Here is a 17945-nt window from a genome sequence, read left to right on the forward strand (position 1 = left end):
AACTTCCATCCATGCAGCTTCACTGCTTCATTATCCACATTTCTGGATATAATTTCTCTAAACTTTCATTTTCAGCCTCCGCTACCGGGAGTTAAGGGTTAACATCTGGTTTCCGGGTGTAGCGTCAGGTCTGTAGATGTAACTATAAACATGTGTGGTATCCACAGAAAGTCCAGAATCTCAGCTACCAGCTCAGTAAAACCATTTCTATCACCAACACACACAGTTAAGACAACAAATTATTTAAAGAGCAGCTGCACAAAGTCCGAAAAACATGTAAACACAGATGCTGTCTCCCCGTGTCCACCCCACGGCATGAACACGAACAAACGGCTCCTCTACTGAAAGCTCACATCTCACAGATTCCACAGCTGGAAGTTTCATCTCGCTACGACCAAGACGCACGGAACCAGAGGCAGAAGAAGACCCGGTTTATGCTGCATGTTTGTTAAAGTCAGAAAGCATGTCTTACCTTTGCTGTCTGGCATAAATTAAAACCGCATTTATTAAAAAAATAATACATAAAAAGTTTCCCGTCCAAAAATCACGATGTTCTGTCCATCTGCATGTATTTTGACAAAGAGAAAAGTCGGTTCTTCTTCTTTCTTAAGTTCCAGACAGAAAACATCTCTTTATTTTAATAAACCCGCTCTCTCCTGATTACATCAGACACACCGCTGCAGCAGGGAAGAGAGACATGGACGCCATGTTTCTGTCATCAAAGCCAGCGGCCAGAAAAAAATAAATAAATTAAAGCGCGATTTAAAAAAATTAACGCCGTTAATTAAACGTTGCGTTAACGCGCGATTAACGCAACGTTAGTGCCCAGCACTAATATATATATATACATATATATATATGTGTGTGTGTGTGTGTGTGTGTATATATGTATACATACATACATACAGACATATATATATAAAGAATTGTACATACATCCACACACATGCATAGACTCATACATACATAATACATAAATGCATACGTATATATATTTGAAAATATTTGTATTATTGTTTGTACACAATTATTTATGTATGTATGTATATACATAGCTGTGTGTTTTTCTGTATACATAATCTTTTCTTTCTTTAAGTATATACATGTGTATGTATGTATTTACATTATAATGTATGTATGTATATGTGCTTGTATGAATGTAGGTATGTGCATTACAATGTATGTATTTATGTATACATGTACAGTATAACGTGTGTGTATGTTTGTACAAATGTACATTATATTGTGTATGATTGTATTTATTTATGTACGTGTATATGTATGCATGTGTATATGTTCGTATATGTCTCTATGTAATTATGTATGTAGTTATGTATGTTATACTTTATGTATGTATGTGTGTGTTTTTATGTTTGTACATCGCATGTATGTGTTACAACCCAGCTTAGGGGTATGATGGGTGTAACAAAAGCAGTGTGAGAGAGAGGCAGATGGAAGTTTTTATTGTGAAGACCAGACACATAGACACCCTACAGAGGAGGTAACCAGCCAGTGTTGGGGTCAGTGGGACAGCTCAAATGAAAATCCAGGAAATCCAGCTAAATGTTTAATTTAGATTCCAGCCAGTAAAACCAAACAGACCGTTCAAAGGCTAAAACCAATAGACTGGCGTACTAAACAAAAGCAACTGAGAAGCAGGCCCGATAATATATGAACGACATAAAACAAAAAGGTGCTCAAGCTAAACTAGCCCAACACATTCTAGCGGTAAATGGTGAAAAAGGAACTAAAAGCTTTTCCAAAACGAAGAACCCAACACAACACAAAGAGCAGCCAAAAGGGATGTTGTATCTCAACAGTAAATGGGGTTCTAATAATTTGCTAAAACCAAAAACAACACGAGTAGTTCCAAGACTACAAAAAACAACTCCCTAAGGACTATCAAGGCCGAAGTTACCATCACAGAGACACAGCTCACACTACCACTAAGTAACAAAGCCACCACAAAGTCAGACAAGCCGAGGGTGAAACTGTCTGTGTCACACAGTTTCTCCAGCTGACTGAGCACACACAGCCGTCTTTATTTCCGGGGTGCCGGCAGTCAGTGCAGGGATTGGCGGGGCGATAACCAACCAGAGGGAATAAGTCGAAAATGTGTCCTGGGTAGCCACTCTGAACAGGCACCTGCCAGCTGACTTTTGCATGTAGAACAGGCCTCAGGTGTCATCAATGAGTGGCGGCCGTAACACTCTCCCCATAAATCCCATAAATTAGGTGCAGTTAGAACAGGAGCCTGGCAAAACAGTGACTTTGCTGCCTTAAAGGATTTTTGACACTCCTCAGTCCAAGTGAACGTCTGTTTCGGACTGATGAGATCAGTCAGTGGCCGCACAACAGTGGAAAAGTTTCTGCAGTAGGTCCGATGATAGCCAACTAAACCCAAAAATCAGCAAAGCTCGCACCATGTGGTGGGTGCTGGATAATGAAGGATAGGTTATTTTAGCATTGATGGGCCAGACTTGTCCTCTTCCTATTTCACGGCCCAAATAGGTCACAGTGGCCTGGGCACACTTACCTAAGTTTAGCCTCAACAAGGCCTGTGATAAACGCTCAAACACGGATCTTAAAGCGTCCATGTGCTCAGACCAGGTATCGGTGAATACTATTAAGTTGTCTAGACAGAATGAACACATGGGGAGATCGGCTAAGACTTCATTCATGAGCCTCTGGAAGGTCGCAGGGGCATTACACATGCCGAAAGGCATCGCTGTGTATTCGAGGAACTCATCAGGAGTCACAAAAGCAGAAACGGTGAATGCACGATCGGTTAAGGGGACTTGCCAGTATCCCTTTAACAGATCCAGTTTACTCATAAATCCAGCAGCTCCTATCCTATCCACACAATCATCTACTCTGGGTAGCGGAAAAGAATCTGGTCCTGTAACAGCGTTTACCTTTCGGTAGTCAGTTATGAACCTTGAAGAACCATCGGGTTTGGCTTCCACTAAGCACGGGGAACTCCAAGGGCTTCGACTGGGTCTAGCGAACCCATGTCGTAACAGGTATTTCGCTTCTTTTTTCATGCTCTGTAAGGATGCTGCTTTATGGGTTTGGCATTCTGAAAGTCAATGCCATGCAGTTGGAATATCCCCAAATAAATATGCGTGTGTTAACTAGATCTAGTAGGTCATCCTGTTGTTCATGTGTTAAATGAGCGAGCATACTAGGTAATGTGGTTAACACCTCTGACTTAGGGAGACGGGCGGTCAGAAACGTTTTTCCTGGAGACCTGAGGCCGTCCTCCCCATCCACAGGTTTAGAAACATCAGGCTCGGGTATCACTGCAGCCGAGACACGCACCTCCAGGACAACATCACGAGGATGATGCAGATTATCATACATGTCAATATGACAGATATGGGATTTTTTACACTGATTGGGGGTTTTGATTACATAATTGTGTTCCCCAATACAGTCAAAGACTTCAAACAGTCCATCATACTTAGTAGATAAGGCTGACCCGACGACGGGCAACAGTAGAAGAACCTGATCTTCAATCTGAAACGTTATTTTCACCGTGGAGTGATCGTACACGTTTCATTTTTTCTTGGGTAGTCGTTAGGAATTTCTACGCTATTGCGTTGGCATGTTTTAAACGAGCATAAAAACTGTTCCACATACTCATGAATGTCCCGTGTGGCGGCTTCAGTGGGAAGCAGGAACCTCTCCTTGAGCGTGCACAGCAGGCCCCGAGGAGTATGTCCAAAGACTAGCTCTGCTGGACTGTATCCTAGGGATTCTAGGGGTGCTTCACGAGCTGCGAATAACACAAAAGGAAGCCCCTCATCCCACACTCTCTTACTTTCGAAGCAATATTTCCAGACCATCGATTTTAAGGTTTACACCTTCCTAAGGCACCCTGGGACTGTGGGTCGCACACGCTTGACAAAACGCACTTTTAATGTCTTAAACACAGTTCTAAACAGACTCGACTGAAAGTTTGTGCTTTGGTCCATTTGGATGACCTTAGGTAACCCAAAGGTTGAAAAGAACTTTGTTAAAGCCCTAATCAGTACCTCCGCAGTGATTTAACGCAAAGCGATTGCTTCAGGAAAACGTGTTGCTGTGCACATTACTGTCAATATAAACTGGTTTCTGTTTTTCGTTCTAGGCACCGGTCCCACACAGTCAATACTCTGTCAAAGGGTTGGTCCACTACAGGAATAGGTGTCAGTGGAGCTGGGTGTATAACCTGCTTTGGCTTCCCTACCACCTGACACGCATGACAACTCTTACAAAAACGCGCCACATCACGTTTTATTCCAGGCCAGAAAAAATGCTTTAACAGCAGTTGATAAGTTTTTGCTAAATGTCCAGACCGTTGACTTTCATGTGCTAGTGAAATTACCTTCTTGCGGGACCTCCTTGGTATCACAATCTGTTTTACTCTACTCCGCTCCTCCATTTTTGAATGTGAAGTCCAGTTATGCATGAGGATGCCATTCTCTAACATGTCAACGGTTCACAAGCTTTTATCAGCATCATTTTTCAAAGTTCCAAACAACGTTGCAAAGTTGAATCAGATTTCTGAGCCTCAGCTAACTTTTCACCTGAGACAGGAAGAGTGTCAAAGTCGGGTTCTGAGGAGGAGGCCTCTCCTCCATTCAGATCATCAAAAGCAGTTTCATCGCCAGTAACAACCAAAAGCGTTTTATCTTCCTTTAACATACTTGCTAAATTAGTATCCGACAAAACATCTTCGTGGGTCTTTTGTGTTTGAGAGCGGGTTACGACACAAGCTGGGTCCAGATGTGATGGCTTATGCAGGAACGTCAAGTTTTAGGGTTTCAGGGTTGTTCTGCACCTCTGCAGAGAATGTGCTTTCCAAGCAAACCAAACCCCTTTCGGTGAATGTGGGTTATTTAACACGTCCCTTTGGTCACATTATTTTCAGTCTTTTCTAGCAGTACCATCATTTCTGTCCAGGCCTGTCTGAGGAGTTTATTTTTTTAAATAATCTGTTGAAGCATGGTTGAAAAGCAACGTCTGACTTTCATTGGTTAAATAGATTTATTTACTTTTGTCAGATTCAAGTTATTTCTGGCCATTGTGAGTTTTTCTTTCATTAACCGAAGGGAACCAACACTTTCGTACACGTGTATACAAGTATGTATGGCTGCATGTCTATATGCAGTATAGTATGTACGTACTTATGTACATAATTCTTTGTGTATGTATGTATGTTGATGTATGTAGTTAAGGAAGTATGCATGTACACGCATGTTGGTATGTATGTAAATAATTCCTCATGTATGTATAGAATTTATGAAAGCGTTTACATTTACGGTTCTTTATGTAAATGTGTATGCATGCTTGTAGAGACGGTTCCTACGGTGAAAAAAGCAGAAAGAACTGACACAGGGTTGGTGTGCACGTTGTTTACTGACACTTAAATACAGTTTGATGAGTTTCAGATCAACTAATCAGAGGCAGTCTTCCAGCTCTGCGTCGCCAAGAAAAACAGTGAGTCTCCTCCCTAAAAAAGACAATCATGCCTTACCTCTTTTCTACTGCCACACTGACCCCGCCCCCGTCACCAATAACCACACTGACCAAGCACCTTCTTCAGCCATCATGTGGTGGAAACCTTTGATTTCTTAATCAATCAGCTGATCTCAGGAGGCGGGCCTTAGGTGGCATCTTATTTCACAACCAATCAGCTCACTCAGATGCGTGAGGATTATTGATAAGGCATCAGTTCCAACAGGAGTCTCCAAAATAAAAGCAGGTGAGTTTGAGCTTCAGTCTGTCAGATTCAGAGCTGATCAGTGATCAGTAAGGACTCTCAGTGGGTTCAACAGTCAATCTGGTGGTTTTAGAGTCAACCTGCCCCTTAAACCAACTTCAGATATATCAGCTCCAGAACCTCATCTATCAAACATCTATCTGTTACGAACCGGGCCGGTCCGGAACAACATTTACCGGTCTGTTACGAACCGGGTCCGGAACAACATTTACCGGTCTGTTACGAACCAGGCCGGAACAACATTTACCGGTCTGTTACGAACCGGGTCCGGAACAACATTTACCGGTCTATTACGAACCAGGCCGGTCCGGAACAACATTTACCGGTCTGTTACGAACCGGGGTCCGGAACAACATTTACCGGTCTGTTACGAACCGGGTCCGGAACAACATTTACCGGTCTGTTACGAACCAGGCCAGAACAACATTTACCAGTCTGTTACGAACCGGGTCCGGAACAACATTTACCGGTCTGTTACGAACCGGGGTCCGGAACAACATTTACCGGTCTGTTACGAACCGGGGTCCGGAACAACATTTACCGGTCTGTTACGAACCGGGCTGGTCCGGAACAACATTTACCGGTCTGTTACGAACCGGGCTGGTCCGGAACAACATTTACCGGTCTGTTAAGAACCGGGCCGGTCCGGAACAACATTTACCGGTCTGTTACGAACCGGGGTCCGGAACAACATTTACCGGTCTGTTACGAACCGGGCTGGTCCGGAACAACATTTACCGGTCTGTTAAGAACCGGGCCGGTCCGGAACAACATTTACCGGTCTGTTACGAACCGGGTCTGGAACAACATTTACCGGTCTGTTACGAACCGGGCCGGTCCGGAACAACATTTACCGGTCTGTTAAGAACTGGGTCCGAAACAACATTTACCGGTCTGTTACGAACCGGGCTGGTCCGGAACAACATTTACCGGTCTGTTAAGAACTGGGTCCGAAACAACATTTACCGGTCTGTTACGAACCGGGCCGGTCCGGAACAACATTTACCGGTCTGTTAAGAACCGGGTCCGGAACAACATTTACCGGTCTGTTACGAACCGGGTCGGAACAACATTTACCGGTCTGTTATGAACCGGGTGGGAACAACATTTACCGGTCTGTTACGAACCGGGTCGGAACAACATTTACCGGTCTGTTATGAACCGGGTGGGAACAACATTTACCGGTCTGTTATGAACCGGGTCGGAACAAACTCAATCAACCAGTCAAAGTTTTTGTTTGAAGTTTGGTCAATCAGCCTGATCAGCTGACAGACTGAGGCACTATTCATTCAGGTGTGATGATGTCATCAAAACACCTGGACTCTCAAGACGGGTTCTGATCCAAGTTCTGCTGCTGTTCAGGTGCTCTGCAATGAGAGTCTGTACCAGGACTCAGCGAGGGGGGGCAGTCTGTATGAGGGGGGGCTGCGTCAGATGACCCCACCCCCTGGAGCCCGGACTCCTGCTGAGATACTCCTGGAGCATCTTTAGTGCCCACAGAAATGTTTGGATCTTCATCTCCTCCTCCAGGTGCTCCCCCAGTAGGTCCTCCTCCTCCTGCAGGTGCTCCTGATGATCCCATCCAGAACTCCGCCACCACACTAATCTCAGCTCCTGTTGACCCCTGACCCCCCGCTAATCCTCCTCCTCCCGAGTCAACGGAGGAGTTCAACGCCTCAGTGATGATGGCGGCGGTCTGTGCGACCCAGTTCAGTTCGGACCTCACTTCCCCTGGACCCCCTGCTGCAACTAGAGGTGAGGATGAGGACGAGGAGGACGGGTCAGGCTGGGGTCCTGGAGGGATGGATCCGGTGGAGACGGGCGGGGTGGGGTTGACAGGTCCTGGACCAGCAGCAGCAGTGTTGTTGTTCAGGTTGTCCTGCAGAGCCGTCTGATTCTGGTTCTGACCCGCCTGCTGGTTCTGGAGCAGCATCTCCTGGATTCGGATCTGTTGCAAAATGGCAGGAAGCTCATAGTGGTGGAAGAAGTAGATCATGGAGTGCTGCACAAAAGAAGAAGAACATTAAATCAGAACCAGGGGCGGAGCTTCATAGGGGAAACTGGAGATGAGGATGGTTCTGACCTGGATGAAGAGCCAGGAGGTGACCAGTGCCAGGCTGCTGTACTGACCATTAAAGCGGTAATGGTAGGCATAGAAGGCGAAGTGGTACAGATAGAAGAACCTGTCCAACAAAACCAGAACCAATCAGAACCACTTCAGCCACATCTGAACAGGCCCCACCCACAATGTTCCAGGTGTTTCTGGCCCAAGATTCCATGACAACAGTCAGATATGGGGGGTTAGATATGGAAGCACTTCTGGACCGTAATTCTGACACATAAATAAGATGAACGATAGAAAACTGTGTTTTCATTTTCTTCTTCCAAGTCTGCCCATTTTGTGACGCAACTAAAATACCCTCCCCCTGCAAAAAGGCTCCATAATTCAGCTCGACTTGGTAACCCCAAGCATCGCAGGAGAGCGACGTCAGTGGCCGCTCCTCTCAGCCGGTGGGGAGAGACCCCGCCACGAACCCGCCACGGACCTGCTAGACTCCGCGCTACACAAACGTCAGCTGGTTTTCTAACGTTTGCCAATTAGCAATTTAGTAAATGTAGTGATTCAGAGATAAGAAGCAATGCGACACGTATACGTTGTTAAAGTGCAGCTAACACCCAGGCTAATAACGTAGCAATGTTAGCTGACGTTAGCAATGCTTTTTAATAAAACATACAATATAAAAAGGCACCATGTTTGCTCATTTTAGATTTGTGAAGTATCTGTATAGCTTACTGACCTTGTTTGCAGTGAAGACATTCTTAATGTAATTAGATACGTTATGTTTACATGAATTTGGGAGGCGTTGGGATGGCTACTCACTGCTGAGGTGCACATTGACCCAGAGTAAGAGGCTAAACCCTCCCCTCAATCATCTGACCTTCACAGTATCAGACCAATCTCCCTCCAGCTCGGTGGGCCCTTCCTGGGCCTCGGGGGGACTTGGTCGCCCTGGGCGTGCCATCGGGGTTGTGCTGATCCGATGCCGGGCAGGTACCCTTGGGATTACAATGTGTCCGTTGGGTCTAAGGGAGGGGTAGGGGGAAGGGGGGCGGCGGGGGTCCTGGTGGGCAGTGGGGGGGATTAGGGCTCATGGGGGTGGAGTCTGCTCTCCTTCTCGCTCTCTCCCCTCCCGCCGGGGGCTCCTTCGGGGTGGATGGGGCGCTGTGCCTTGGACCCGACCAGGATATGTGTCTGCAACCTGGGGCTCTCTGGTCCCCTGGTGTGGTGGCGTGGGCTGCCGGGGGTGGGTGGGCGTCCGGGGAGCTCATGCGTTGGGCTCTTGGCTGGGCCGGGCCTTTGCCCCTCTTCCCTCGGGTGGTCTTGGGGAGGCGGGGGCGCCTACAGTGGCCAGCTGAGGAGTGGCTGCCTGGGACGGGGATCTCTCTCCCAGTTGTGCCCCTCCCTGAGCCCCTCTCCTCCCCCGCCACCCCACATCATACACACTACACATAGGGCACTGTGGGGCGGGTGGAGGCGGTGGGTTTGGTTGAGGGGTCCCCATTGCGGGATCCCCCGGTGGACCCCTGTGACTGCCCGTCCCACTAGATTTTAATCACAACCTAGACATCAATGTACATTTAGGGCCTCGGGGGGATGGGCACATGGGCTGTGGGTGGGCGGACAGGAGCCACCGAGGTGGCCCTTCCTCCATCCCCTCTCTTTGTGACCTCTCTCCCCCGATTTTATTTACATGTTAGACACTACCACATTTAACAGTACTGCACTACACACATAACACACACTCACACACACTGAGGGAGTCCTGAGGGGGTCCTGCTGCCTGGCAGCAGTGGGACCCATCACCATCTCATGGCTCCTTCCAGTTTTTAATTGCATTATAAATAGCCCATACTCATGCACACACAACTCAGGCTGGGGGGCAGGGGGGCGGGGGTCTTCCTACGCCCTCGTGTCCCGGGATCCACTCCGGGCTGCGGGGGGTGGAGGTTCGGTGCCTGCCTGGAGTCCTGTGCGGGGTGCTACTGGGCGCCGTTTGCCCTGGGGGCTGCCCTCGGTGCCGCATCGGGGGGCTGGTGAGACCCCGGGGAGAATGTATATGGTTGTGTGGGTGTGTGTATGTGGAGAGGGTCGGGTCTGGGGCCCACCAGGCCCTAGACTCCCTGGGCTGCCCCTGGTGGGGGTGGGGGATGAATGGGTAAGGGTTGGGGTAAAGAGGGTTTTTTTTTTTGGGGGGGGAGGGGGGGGGGGACCTGCGGACATGTTCTTGTCCCTGGGGTACCTAGCCTTGGTGTTGGGTTGGCGAGGCCCACGGTGGTTTTACCTGGGGCGGTCGGGCCCCGTCGGGTTCCTGGGTGGGGCTCTGCTGGGGGGAATGGGTGGCCCTTGGGCCTGTGGGGCGCCTGCCCTCCGTGCGGCCCGCACCGCAGCGCCCGGCGCCCGCTGGCCATCGCCCTGGGCTGCCCGGTGCCCCTGCCCGGTCGCGCCGGGGGTTCCGGTCTGGGGACCCCTCTGCTCTGGTCTGGGTGGGCCGCTGCTCTGTCTGCTTTGGCTGTCCCGGGCTTGGTACTCTGTGGATCTGCTTGGCCTTTGGGGCCTCGGGCTCCCCCCGTCCCCCGCTGATGCTTCGGGGTGCGGCGTGATCGCGGCCCCCTTGCGGGTACACATTTCCTCCCTGTTGCATGGCCACACATGCATATTAACACGTGCATGCTCACAAACGTGCTCGTCTCTCCATCCTCTTCTCACTAGATGTAGCTGATGTTTGTGTGTTGGTACGTTCGTCTGCAGGTACGTTTAATGACTATTGTAATTTTTTATATTATCATCATTCTATCTTTCTTTCGGTATCATGTAGTACTGTGGTAGTTTATGTTGTTGTTTTTTTTTTGTGATATGTTCTGGGCAGCATAGACAACTGTTATTTCCACATTTTAATCCTGTCCTTTTCTCCCCTTTTTTTTCTCATCCTCTTCCTCTATCTCCCTGTCAGGTTCGGCACTGACATATAAAGACTAAAGAAAATAAGATTACAATAAAAATAATAAAAATATCAAGGGCAGCCATGTATATAACATGTCTCCCTTGGTAGAGCAAATCTGTCAAGCAAAATATGGCACACAGACCACGTTCTGTATGTTAGGAAGCTGGACAGGACAGGGTAAAAAAAAAAAAAAAAAACGTATACGCGTCACGTTGCTTCTGAATCACTACGTTTACTAAGCTGCTAATTGGCAAACGTTAGAAAACCAGCTGATGTTTGTGTAGAGCGGAGTCTGACGGGTCCACGGCGGTGGCCGCTGACGTCGCTATCCTGTGACGTTTGGGATTGCAAAGTCGAACTGAATTATGGACTTTTTGCAGGGGGACGGCATGAAAATGGAAAAGCCATCTCCTCTTTTTTCTTTTTGAAAAATGAGCAGTCTTGAAGAAGAAAATAAAAATGCAGTTTGAATTATTTATTTATTTTATCAGATGATGCAGGAAGGAGGCAAGGCCTGATCAGGCCACCCGAGCTGACCAATCAGAGAAGACCCACCTGAGCCAGTGACGTTTGCTGGTGTTGGTGTGGCAGCAGATGGCGTCGTACTGATCGGCCAACCACACGATGAGGATGATGTAGAATGCCGTCGTTGTGTCGTTGAAGAACTCAGACATGATGGCCTCCATGCCTGGAGACAGGAAGTGAAATCACACATCAGCACACTGTGGGAGGAGCTAGAACACCTCAGAAGCTCTGACACTCAGAACCAGAACCAAACTGGTCTGGATCAGCTGGGAGGTGAGAACGTACCGACGAGAGCCAGGATGACAGTAAGTAGAGGGGCTGCTGGAAAGGCGATGGTCATGTTCATCTCCAACATCTGCAGGAGGTCCACTGGAGGAGAAACAGAACCACAATCAGAACCACAACCAGGAAACTGGTCTGCACTGGATTAGATCTGGTCTAGATCAGACTGGGCTGGAACACAATCGGTTGACTGAGAGGAAACTGACCGATGAAGACGAAGATCTGGTGGTGGGAATATCGGAGCAGCATGGAGACGGACAGAGTCTGAAAGACAAAACAAAAATGGTGACATCAAGTCCAGCAGAGCGGGACCAGACTCCAGAACCCGACTGGACTCCAGAACCAAGCGTCTTCTGACGAGTTTGACGTCTCTTACAAAGATGACCATGATGACGAAGGCGGCCAGGTACGAGGTTCTGGCCATCCACATGCTGACGAAGCGGTAATGTTCTCCAGAAACCACGTTCCTCAGGAACCCTGCAGTAAACCACACAGACACACAACATCACCTGCCAGGTCCAACCCAGAACCCAAAGACCTGGTCTTCATCCCAGAACCCAAAGATCTAGTCTTCATTCTAGAACCCAAAAACCTGGTCTTCAACCCAGAACCCAAGGTTTCTGGAGTCCAGCAGGAATCAGAGAACGTTTGAGGTTATAAAAACTGGATTAGTTAAAGAAGCAGGAACAACGTGACCATTCAGGTACTACACTTCCTCCTCAGTCAAAGGGGGCGGGGCAATGGCTGATTGACAGGAGGTGGTCTACCTTTGTTCTCCTCGTTCTCAGCCAGAGCCTTCACGCTAGACATCAGGATGTCGTCGTAGCCCAGAAACTCATCCAGCAGGAAGCGACTGAAGCAATCTCCAAAACACTCGTCCTTCATTGGATCTGAACACACACACACAGGTGATGTGTCAGCAAGGTCAAATGACCTGGTGTGGTCATATGGTCCGTGTGGTGAAGTGATCTTACCGAGAGTGACGACCATGACGGGGATGTTGAGTCTCTGTCTGGTGCTCTGAGACAGACGCAGGAAGCCGTACTCCAGGGAATACTCCACGATGTACTCCTCCTGAGGCCACACTGGAACACAGCGACGACAAACGTCAGCATCGACCAAAACACCAACTTTCATCAACAGCCACAGGAAACCTCGTTTACAAGGATCAAAACAATACACAGCAACAAACATTACGTAGGAGAGAAAATCATCAACAACCTGCTGGGCAACAAGAAGGTTTACTGTGCAGGTGTGAAGGAGGCGGAGTCTGAAGAGGTGGGTTTACCTGCTCTGGTCATCATCTCCAGCTCAGACACTGAATCCTGCAGCGGCTGCGTACCTTTAGGAGTCTGGCTGAAGGACATGTCCTGGCTGTCGTTTACGCCTCCAGAAGCTCCACCTCCTCCGGATGCTCCTCCAATCACAGACGGCTTCAGACGAGGCTCAATGTCTAGTTCAAACTGCAAACAGGTGAGAGCAGACAGGTACAGATAGGCCATGACAGAACCCAGGTCAGAACTCTGATGTAGATCTAGATTAGGGATCACCAAGTCCAGACCTCCAGTGGGTTGGGCTCCCGCAGGTTTTAGAGGTCTTTTGCTGCAACACACCTGGTTGAGATGAAACGCTTGTTGTCTAGTGCTGCACCAGCCTCTTAATGACTCATTACGTTCAGTGAGGAAACATCAAGAACCTGCAGGACCCTGACCAAAGAGGTCTGGACTTGGTGATCCCCGTTCTAGACTGAACCTGTTTTCACACACCAGAAACCTTCAGTGCACTATTAAAATCTCGGGACATTTTCAGCAGGTGGAAGGATTGACAGGTGAAGCTCACCTGCACTGAGCTGTTATCAAACATCTCCAGAGTCATCTCCTCCTCTTCCTCATCCTCCTCCTGAACAGCTGCCAGGCTGAGCCCTGCTCCTCCTGCTCCTCCTTCCAGCTCCTCCTGGATGCCTCCAGAGTCGTAGTGCTGCAGGAAGACGGCGGCTCGGCTGGAATTCCTCTGGATCTCCACCCGTAGGATGCCGTCACGAGGCCAACGCTCCCTCACCGCCTCCAGACAGTTGATGGGCGACCGAGAGAAGGCGATGTGGATGTAAGCGAGGATGAAGAGGACAAAGAGCGCCTGAGACAGAGGAAGACAACGCACATCATCCAATCACAGGAGCTCTGATCACACCTGAGACTCAAGTAACAGAAGCTACTCTGAAAATGGAAGCCGTAGACCTTCAACTAGAAAGTCCTGTGGTTCTGATCCGGTTCTGATCCACCTGCAGCTAGACTGAGCTTTGGTCAAACCATCTCAGGTGTGTCCTTGTCATCTCACCTTCAGCAGGACGAAGAACTCAAAGACTCTTCTGAAGGATGCAGGGAAGAGCCGCGCATATGTGACGGCCATCTTGAAAAAGAGGGCGTGGAAGAGGCGGTCCCGGACATTGATGAGGGGGTTCTGGTTGATGTTGGGGTTTCGGATCCTGTTGGGCCCCACGTTGTTGTTGTTCAGAGGGACGTTGTTGTTGTTAGCCTGGTTGTCAGACATGGTGGTCTCTGTCTGGGACCGGTTCTGCTCAGCACGATGTTGGCGCCGCTGGCCGATCCTAGGTCAGCATATCCACTGTCCTCAGAAGAACACCCCACTTTCACCTGGTTCAGGTCTGACAGGTGCCCCCTGACAGCTTGATGACCTCACACACCTGAAACTGAGAAGAAGAAACATAAACTCAACGATTCCGGTTTAAGGACCTGGATCAGAACCTGAACCAGAACAAGAGGAGGCAGGGCATAAACTAGGCCACAGCAGAACCAGAGACACAGACACGTTTATTTTGTTGTTTATGACGTCTGAAGAACTTCCAAACATCCAGAGTCCAACCGTCTGGAACATCTAGGGTCTAAAGGTCTAGAGTCCAACCGTCTGGAACATCTAGGGTCTAAAGGTCTAGAGTCCAACCGTCTGGAACATCTAGGGTCTAAAGGTCTAGAGTCCAACCGTCTGGAACATCTAGGGTCTAAAGGTCCAGAGTCCAACCGTCTGGAACATCTAGGGTCTAAAGGTCTAGAGTCCAACCGTCTGGAACATCTAGGGTCTAAAGGTCTAGAGTCCAACCGTCTGGAACATCTAGGGTCTAAAGGTCTAGAGTCCAACCGTCTGGAACATCTAGGGTCTAAAGGTCTAGAGTCCAACCGTCTGGAACATCTAGGGTCTAAAGGTCCAGAGTCCAACCGTCTGGAACATCTACGGTCTAAAGGTCCAGAGTCCAACCGTCTGGAACATCTCTGAGTCGTGCTGGTAAACTCCGAGTCGTGCTGGTAAACTCCGAGTCGTGCTGGTAAACTCCGAGTCGTGCTGGTAAACTCCGAGTCGTGCTGGTAAACTCCGAGTCGTGCTGGTAAACTCCGAGTCGTGCTGGTAAACTCCGAGTCGTGCTGGTAAACTCCAACACACATTAGAGTGTAAAATGGATCCAATTGTTTAATTAATCTCAACGCGATCAAAGAGCTGAACCTTCAGAATATTTAGAGTGAGTCCTCTGAGGAAGACAACTGGCTCCATCAGGACAGTCCTCTGTCCCTCAGGTTCCTTGTTATTTATGGAAAACTCGTTCATGATTATGCTGATGATGAAGGTGTGTCTTCCAGCTGAGTGGTTAGAAGATGGTCTCATGTTCCCTCTACAATGACGTAATGAGGCTCCGTGTTAGAGATGGTGGTGATGATGATGATGATTTTAGAGCTGCTTTTGCTGTCTGATGATGATGATCAGGTAGACGTTAGATCACCTGACTGAGCTCTTCTTTCTCTGTTGGGGCCGGTTCATTCAGAGTCAATCATGTTTCTGTTTAAATAAAGTTACTTGAAAACCTCAGATCACCCAGAGGTCATGGACCTCATGGTCCAGTTTCTGTCCACACCTCAACCTGAACACACATACCTGGAGCAGCCTGTCCAATCAGCCCTCTTTTTCTTTTTTTTCTTAGTCTGATGGAAGCTTCACGTCACGTGACGTATTTCGATGTGTTCCTCTTCTATCAGTCATGTATGATCTGAAGCTGTGACGTGTTACTGAGTTTTACTGACAACCAGCAGTTTGGACTCCGTGTGTTACAGAGTATCGATCACAACTGATCAGATGATTTCTCAGTATCGATCACAACTGATCAGATGATTTCTCAGTATCGATCAGAAGTGATCAGTATTCTCGGACGTTTTTGAGGCCTGTTATTTCCACCCTCTAACAAGTAAACAAGCTGTAGCTAACCCCTGAGCCAGCTTTGGATCAGATGTGTTTGACTTACCTGCTGGTCGCTTCTCAGCTACGTGTCCATATTGACTTTTCTTCTTCGGTGTTTTCATCTAAAGAAGGCTCTGAAAGGCCACAGTTAGCCGTTAGCAGGCTGCATTAGCCCGCTAGCTGCGCATACCAGGAGGCTGCGGGAGCTAGCAGCTAAAGCTAATCGAACAGCGAATTCTACCGGTTTTCTGACGGTCTCGAGTTGTCAGAGGAGACTGTTGCACTATTTCTACCGACTGGTTGGGGCAGACATAGACTCGGTATGAATATCCAGGAGGCTAAAACCCTCCCCGAGCTTCAGCTGACGGCAGCTAAACGCTGCTGCTATCAGACCAAATCACAGCCAGAGCGGAAATACGGGTTCTGGCTGTCAGAGCAATTCTCCCTAAGCTTTGTCTGGCAGGTGTCTAACTTCCCGGATCACTGTCTGTGAGGTTGCTCTCACGTTCCTGAGCTCCAGATTCAAGAACTTTAGTGCCATTATGCAACATAACAAAATTCTCTCGGCTTAAACACACATAAGTAAGAAAATAGAAATATAACAGACGCATAAATAAGTATAAATAAAGTAGAAAATATCTAAAAGATACCAGATCACATCCTTATTACCAGAAAATGAGAGAATTCCCAGCAGACAGGAATATTTACAGGCTGGATGAAGTTCATCCTGCTGCAAGGCTGGAGGTCTGAGTGTGTGAGTGTGTGTGTGTGTGTGAGAGAGAGTACTGTAGGGGGTGTAGTGATGAACTACAGGGGGCTGCTGGGGAAGAACTGTCTTTGAGTCTGTCTGTGGTGGTTTTAATGCTCCTGTCCAGCTTTCCTGATGGAGGTGGTACTAACAGGGCGTTGCCCGGGTGGGCGGGGTCGGCTGCAGTGTGTCTGGCCCTCTTCTGGACTCGGGCGGTGTAGATGGAGTCCAGATCTGAAAGACAGCGGCCCAAAACCCCCTGAGCTGTCCTCACCAGCTGGGCTAAGCTCCTCTGGTCCTGTGCAGCTGCCGTACCGTCACTCTGAGACACAGGATGCTCTCCATGGAGGTTCTGTAGAAGTTCACCAGCAGCTGAGAAGAGAGTCCCGTCGCTTCACCTTCCTGAAGAAGAGGAGCCGTTGTTGGGCTTCTTCACCAGGTGAAAGTGTTCAGTCCAGGAGAGGTCAGGGGAAATGTGGATGTCCAGGAACTTCATGCTGTCCACACGCTCCACTGCCTCCCTATAACTGCAGAGAGGAGCGCGCTCAGTCTTCCTGGACCTCCTGGAATCTACTAGGACCTCCCTGGTCTTGTTGATAAGAACCAGATTGTTCCTGGACCAGCATTCTGTGAGTCTCTGGACCTCTTCTCTGTAGTGGGCAGCCAAAACATCTCTGAGCAAAAAATAAACTGGCTACAGAAATTTCAAGGCAAGTTAATCTGTATGTCACATTTCATGTAAAAGACGATTCAAAGTGCTTTACATAAAACATTAAAGCATCACAGCGGGGAGCAGGAAGCAGTAGCAAGAGCATTAAAAACTAGCTTAAAAGGAGTAAAAGAAATTAAATAAAAAGAGAAAGAAAAGAGCTAAAATAAAATAGTTCCAGTGTGGGGAATTAACAGCTGTTCTGATAAAAGGCAGCAAATAGCAAAGTTTTAACTCTGATGTAAAACTGCTGAGTCAGCAGACCTGTAGGTTCCTGGGAGTTTGTTCCACATGCCTGCACCTCCTTCAGTGTTCACCAGTTCAGTAGCTTCTGTCTACATTTACGTGGCAGGTAGGCAAGCCGGGGCAAACAGGACTCTACTTCAGAGGACGAGTTCTTGGGAGAATTACCCAGCGTTATACTTCTGGGCGGCTAGTTTGCTTTGGTTTAACTGACCTCAACGCAGCTGGGGGTTACACCCCCGAAACCTTCACAGTAATTAACACATTATAGATCTGGACCCAATCCAGAGACATCTGGACCGATCCAGACCTGACCAGTAAACGTCTGGATGGGTCACTCTTCCTCAGACAACACCTCTCTGGAACATCTTCACCTGCACCAGCAGAGACGGCTTTACATCTCGTTAGCCTGGAGACAAGCTGCAGCGA

At 48.4% G+C, this 17945-nt stretch overlaps 1 protein-coding gene across 3 annotated transcripts; it reads right to left on the reverse strand.

The window, feature by feature from the left end:
• Positions 1-5384: 5384 nt before the first annotated feature.
• tmem259 (transmembrane protein 259) lies at positions 5385-16243 on the reverse strand. Of its 3 annotated transcripts, XM_042006064.1 has the most exons (13): positions 16058-16243; positions 15881-15950; positions 13912-14284; positions 13417-13710; positions 12866-13040; positions 12552-12662; positions 12345-12467; positions 11954-12054; positions 11784-11841; positions 11581-11664; positions 11326-11458; positions 7851-7950; positions 5385-7769 (listed from the first exon to the last, which is right to left on the reverse strand). In XM_042006064.1, the coding sequence occupies exons 3-13, from the start codon at positions 14122-14124 to the stop codon at positions 7092-7094; spliced, it is 2070 nt and encodes a 689-aa protein (XP_041861998.1). In that variant the 5' UTR covers positions 14125-14284; positions 15881-15950; positions 16058-16243; the 3' UTR covers positions 5385-7091. The 3 variants fall into 3 exon arrangements, with proteins under 3 accessions (XP_041861998.1, XP_041861999.1, XP_041861997.1); XM_042006065.1 differs by having other exon boundaries at positions 12920-13040; positions 15881-16243; XM_042006063.1 differs by having other exon boundaries at positions 15881-16243.
• Between the last annotated feature and the right edge of the window lie 1702 nt (positions 16244-17945).

The sequence above is a fragment of the Melanotaenia boesemani genome, chromosome 14 (genome assembly GCF_017639745.1).
Source record: "Melanotaenia boesemani isolate fMelBoe1 chromosome 14, fMelBoe1.pri, whole genome shotgun sequence".
NCBI classification, from domain to species: domain Eukaryota; kingdom Metazoa; phylum Chordata; class Actinopteri; order Atheriniformes; family Melanotaeniidae; genus Melanotaenia; species Melanotaenia boesemani.